At 32.6% G+C, this 6,000-nt stretch overlaps 1 protein-coding gene across 1 annotated transcript; it reads right to left on the bottom strand.

Annotated features, from left to right (window-relative positions):
- Positions 1-378: 378 nt before the first annotated feature.
- LOC111406198 (zinc-finger homeodomain protein 10-like) lies at positions 379-1,526 on the bottom strand. The gene is made up of 2 exons (XM_023035470.1): positions 941-1,526; positions 379-847 (listed from the first exon to the last, which is right to left on the bottom strand). Exons 1-2 carry the CDS (start codon positions 1,315-1,317, stop codon positions 493-495), a joined length of 732 nt encoding a protein of 243 aa, XP_022891238.1. The 5' UTR covers positions 1,318-1,526; the 3' UTR covers positions 379-492.
- Between the last annotated feature and the right edge of the window lie 4,474 nt (positions 1,527-6,000).

Here is a 6,000-nt window from a genome sequence, read left to right as displayed (position 1 = left end):
TAGCTACTTTTCTTGACATAGAGAAAAGCATTTAGAAAACCACCTTCTTTTATTCAAACCTTTGATTTGTATACTAATATCAATTTCTTAGCATTCTTTGCAAAGTAAGCAATTAAAAATTGCTTCTAAATACAATCAAACGTCTTCTTAATTTAATAGAAAACCATTCTTTGCAAAGTAAGCTGCTAAAAAACATTACTACATTAATTTCATTTAGAAAGTATTATTTTTGAAAGAAGATTTATAAAAGCAAAATATAGATAATATGTTGACAAAAATTGGTTTCCCGAGTATTTTTTGTCCTTTATCTTCTGCAATTATGCAAATGATCAATGTTAACTAGTAAACAAGAACAACATTAATCACCCTCTCTACATATCGAGATGAAGAAGAAGCTCTTTAACATTTTGACCTCAAAATCTAGATCGATCAAGTTCTCTAAACATCAATGCTAACAACTTTTAGAATACACAACGGGTGAAACAATGCGGATCAAGATGATGAAGAAGACCTATTAATATTCTTGTTTTCATCATCATTAACGATATTATTGTTGTTGGTGGTGGTGGTGTTTTTTATTTCTCTTTTTGCAAAGGTGTTCTTGTTGTTGTGCATCCAAACCTTGAGTACAGCTTTAGTGACGCCAATCTGGCGGCAGAACTCTTCCGCTGCCGTCTCGTCGCATTTCTGCAATTTCCACCCCAGCTTCTCTGAAAAAGAATACATTTTTTCCTTCTGACCCTGGCTGAATTTCGTCCTCGACCGCTTCCTGCCGCCACTTAGATTATCGGTTTTGAACGCTTTCGGCGTTACTGGTGCCTGTTGGTGGTCCTCCGGCATGGCGGTGCTGAGGGAGAGTAACATTCGGGTTGCATATGGGGGAGTTTTTGATGGTTGTGATGGTGACGGGGAGGGGGAAGATGAGGGTGAGGGAGAATACCTGATAGGTGGCAGCGGAGGGTGGTGGCGTAAATCAAGAAAATGGGGGGTGGCGGTGGACGTGTCTTCAGGTTCACGGCGATGGAAGTTTCGGTGGCAGCCACAAGCAGCGCATTTTAGAGAGGTGGGATCTGTGGTGGTGGCGGTAGGTGAGGGCATGAACTCTCCACAACCGTCCACCGCATGCCCTCCCAAGCTGGCTGCATGGTTCTTCAAACATTCTTTATATGTCACCGTTGATGGCAGCGGTGGAAGTTGGTGGTGGCGGCGGCGGCCGAGGTGCTTATTGAGTGCGCCGTTGGTGATGGATAGGAGATTCAAATCTTTTTCAGCATCATTAGGACTTGTAGAGGAAGTGGGGTTGGAGGTTAAATCCATAGATTTGAGTAGTTTGTCAAATCTTTGATTAGGGTTCCTCAGTTAGCTGAAAAAATCATTTGATTTTTCATGATAATGGAGGCTGAAAAGGAAAAGATCACAAGATATTTAAGGTGATTAGGATTTGAAATATGGAATTTTATTCAAATTGGGGGAATTGCTTTGAGAGTCTTGGGGTTTGATAGTGATAAGAGAGAGAACAAGTAGACAAAAATATCATTCCCAATAATAATGTCAACCTTTGAAAAATTAAACTTAAATACTTAAATATTTAGTCGACATTGTTGAACCTAATAGAATAAAGCCACTTAATCATATTGAAAAACAGGGAGTGACGAGGCAATCTGACGTGTCAAAAAATGATTTAATGTTTTTGTTTTAATTTTTCAAATTGTTCAATCATGCGTCGACACGTGTCTCATTAGGGTTTGAGTCTAAATGTGTAGCATAATTGAACATAATATTGGAAAATAGATGTGTTCTTGAACTTAAGTACTGAAATTATTTTTTCAAATTAGTCATCAAACTATGATTGTAGGATTGCCATAAAATGTATGTCCGTCCTATATCATCGAATATACATTTATTGATGAAATCATTCTCAAAAAATGTTCAAGGGTCATTTGGAAGTTGGTAGGACTTTTAAAATGTAAAAAAAAAAAAAAAAAAATTGTTTCTAGAGTTAAAAAACTATTATTGAACATATTTAAATAAATTTTTTTTTGACAATATTTTATCAGCTTAGAAGAACTTTTGGAGAAATTTAACTAAGTGCTTGTTTGTACCCCATTATTTGCGAGTAATGTATTATGGAATAGCGATTGATGTTGAAATGTGTAGTTAAAAAAGAATAAAAAAATTTTAATTTACGTGTAATATTATTTTAATGAATAATATGTCATTGAAAATGAGTACTGTAGAAAAAATAATATTGTAGAACGTGGTAAAATAATAGACAAACATAACCTAAATGTGACTTACTTGTGAAACTCTTTTACAAAAAATAAAAGCAAAAATAAAAATCTTGTCAAACGGGTCCATGGTATTATTATTAAAGTCCTATGAGTATGTTTATAACGAGGTTGCTGACCATATGGGCGAAATGCTTGTCGTCGACTTCCTATGAGGGATGTGTGGGGCCCTTGGGTGTCGCATGCGCGGTTCTTATCAAGAGGTATCATATATATTTTTTTTGGTTTAATTACTCTATTACCTTTATCTTTGGTATATATTAGAATTATTGAAGTGATATAAAAAAAAATGATGTGAATCAATAGGTCCAATAATTTACAATTTAAAGGATTGAATAGATTAGGTTCTTTTCGAAAGAGAAAATGGACGAAGAAAGGACTATTATGACCATCGCGTTCAAGACTTCCTATGATTTTAATGAGATTACTCACAGAACAGTCTTGCCATTTTGTGTCTCGATAAATAGGGCCTTGTTGAGAAACCAGCCCCTACTCGATTCAAGCTCCTCTATCTTGAAGAGTATATGTCCTCTTGTATCAAAGATTGGTGGACAAAATAATCAAACCAAACCAAAATCGAACCCAATCGAGTGGTGCGATTCTGCTCTACAATAAAATTAATGATTTTTTTTTTAGTACAAATAAGTGAATCACAAAAAAAATCAATCAATTAATCAATTTTTACTTTGAATTTTTGTGAATGAATTTTATTATATAGTATTATATTTGATAATTGATAATTTGAACCTGCTGAAAGCTTATGTTACTAATTTATGGATATAATGATAGATTTTAATTTACATTTATTATTTGAAAATTTAAATAATGAAATCAGAATTAAATGATTCGGTTTCGATTTGATTTTATATCTTTAAAAAAAATCATTGGTTGCGTTATTATAAAAAAAATCATTAGACCATAATTCGTTACAAAGTAAATAGAATGGTGTCCATCCTAAGGTCAGCATTGACCACTTGTTAAGGAAAAGTTGGAGTTGGGTGGTGGTTATAATTAGGGCAATTTAAAAAGGTACTGCTGCCTGCCGACGTATTAAGTAGTTAGTTGGGGAAATAAATGTATTTCTGAATTCTGATATAACTAATTAATTACATTTATATTGGGAATTGTCGTGTGGTTTGCTGTCAAAACAAATGTACACGTGGCGAATGAGTTGCAAGAGAAAACGCTCGACCCCTACTAGCCAAGAGTTATGGCACACGTCCTACAAAAATTTGACAGAATTTTTACGGTTCAAATACTTGACAATTTTTTATTGAATTTGGATCCAAATATAATAGAAAGGACCGTGCTACTCTACCAGACTTGGTGGTTTGGTAGAGCAACTCCTCTCACATTCGAGGATGGAGTGGATATTTTGGGTATATTTTTTAACAATGGGTCCCTCATGGGGAGGGACCCATTATTGTGAGAGAGGCTCCTGAGCATAACTCTAATAGAAATTGTAGAGCACTTGTTTGGATTCTGCTAGCCAATATAGACCCTCCGTTGCCAATCCTGACCTTGTTCCATGTAATTTGGACATGAATTTTGTTATTTGTACATCACTTATTATAACCTTGTTGACAATAAAGTGTGTTAGCCAAATTTGATTGGATGAAAAAAATAGTTTTTTAATTTTGAAATTGTCCAATGGCAAAATGTCATGTGACATTTTGTCAAAGATGCTGTCAAATGGAATGTACACCAATTATGGTTGTTTAGACATGGCCTAAAATTACGTAAGAATTGGTTGTTGGATTCTACATTGATTGTCAAGGCACTACATAGTTTAGCTTCTTTTTTATATTTTATTTTTATTTTCATTTTTTATTTATTTTTTTTCAATGAGAGAGTGAGGGTAATATGTTTGATCATCCAATTTATAGTCATGTTTTATCTTGATCTTTAAATTGTTTAAATTTGATCACTTAAATTTTCCACTAGTTTAAGTTACATTCGTAATGTCAATTCTCTAATTGCTTTAGCTCTATTTGATTTTGCTAAAAAAATTCAACTTTTATTAAAAATTGAGGAAATGTGTAGTTAAAAAGTTGATAAATTCGGGGTCTCAAAAAATATATAGTTAAAATTAATTATTAACTTTAAATTAAATTTTTATAACCTTTTTAACTAAATTAAATAGAGGCTTAATAAGGAGTAAAAAGTGATCCGAGTGGTCATTGTATTTATAGGCATGTTTCATTTTGTCACCCAACTTTAATTTATTTCAAATTAAGTATCAAACTTTAAGATATGTTTAACATCAATCACAGTAGTAAACCAACTATAAAATTTATTTCTTATTGATCACTACTTAAGGCTACATGCAACTTAGGGATGGCAATGAGTCCATCGGCTCAGGCAGCCAATGGTTGAGCCCAAAAATAAGCTCAACCCAACTAGGGTCAAGCCCAAATTTCAGGACTTGGCTCGAGCTTGAATTGACCAGTGTGGCTCATCAAGCAACACCGATTGGCTCGTGATAATGGTCCATGTTACAGCTCGACTTGACCCATTGCCAGCATTCAATTTTTTTTATTAATATTTTATTTAAGATTTAAAATCAATAAAGTACAACTTATATATAAATATGCTTACATAATTAATATTCACAATTAGGCTACAACTATCTATATTTATAATTTATTATCATATTAATTAGTATTCCAATTATATTTTATTGTTATAAATTTTAAATTTTATTACATGGAAGCTAATATAATATTATATGTTATCTTGTGGTGTTGAAACTTAAAATATATTTTCTATTCCAGTATTTTTAATTCTATAAGTGAATATCAGGATATTTATACAGTTGAAAATTGTACTTTGATTCATATATTCTCTTACCTATATGAATAATTTTTTTATTGCATTTTAGTGGAGAATAAGAACTTGTTTGATTTCTTTATATGAATATTTCATGAATTTAAAAAATAAATAAATATTCGTAAGCCTGCTCAGCTTGGCTCTGCTCAAAAGCCTGAGATAAGCCTCCAAATTTCGGCAGAGTTTTGGCTCACCTTGCCTCGTGCTAAGAGCTCAAGCTTTTGTTTAGTTGGGTTGTGCATGAGCCACGAGTTTCAATTCGCTAGGTAACTCAACCCGACTCGCTGATGCCCCTAATGCAAGTCTTCAAAGGGGTTCGCTCTCAAATATCACAACATATTGGTCATTTAATGTATTAAATTTAACACTGTCTTTTAAATGATGGAGACTATTATAGAGACCAATGTGAAACAAAACTTAAAATTTATTGACTAATTTAGAAAAAAAATTAAAAAAAAAATAAATTAGTGATCAACGTGAAATAGAATTTAAAGTTGGACAATAGTTTGGAACAAACTAAAATTGAGTGACGAAATTGAAAACCAACTATATGTTAAGTGACCAATTGAAATTTTTTTTTTATTTATTTTTTATTTTTTATATGCAAGTAAGCCACCACCAAAAGGGCCTTACATGGCCGGGTCAACTGACGACTTCCCTTTTAAGCACTATTCTATGGCAATTGCGTGTCATTAAATGATCAATTAACTTAAATGAAATATCACGTGATTCGTTAATTAATTAAAGTAACAAGTTTGACCATCTCGACACATTATTTAAAATTCAATTATTAGATTTACATCTTATTGAAAAACTAGATAGGTGGACGAGCATTGCACGTTAAGTGACTGTAATGTTTTATTTATGTTACTGATCATAAGTA

Source organism: Olea europaea, chromosome 12 (assembly GCF_002742605.1).
Source record: "Olea europaea var. sylvestris chromosome 12, O_europaea_v1, whole genome shotgun sequence".
NCBI classification, from domain to species: domain Eukaryota; kingdom Viridiplantae; phylum Streptophyta; class Magnoliopsida; order Lamiales; family Oleaceae; genus Olea; species Olea europaea.
Note: the sequence above shows the minus strand (reverse complement) of the source record. Positions and strands in the feature narration are given on the sequence as shown.

Coding starts and splice junctions, on each gene's coding strand:
- LOC111406198 (XM_023035470.1), bottom strand. CDS start 1,317: ATGGATTTAACCTCCAACCCCACTTCCTCTACAAGTCCTAATGATGCT. Junction 848..940: donor CCTCCGCTGCCACCTATCAG/GTATTCTCCCTC, acceptor ACTCTCCCTCAG/CACCGCCATGCCGGAGGACC.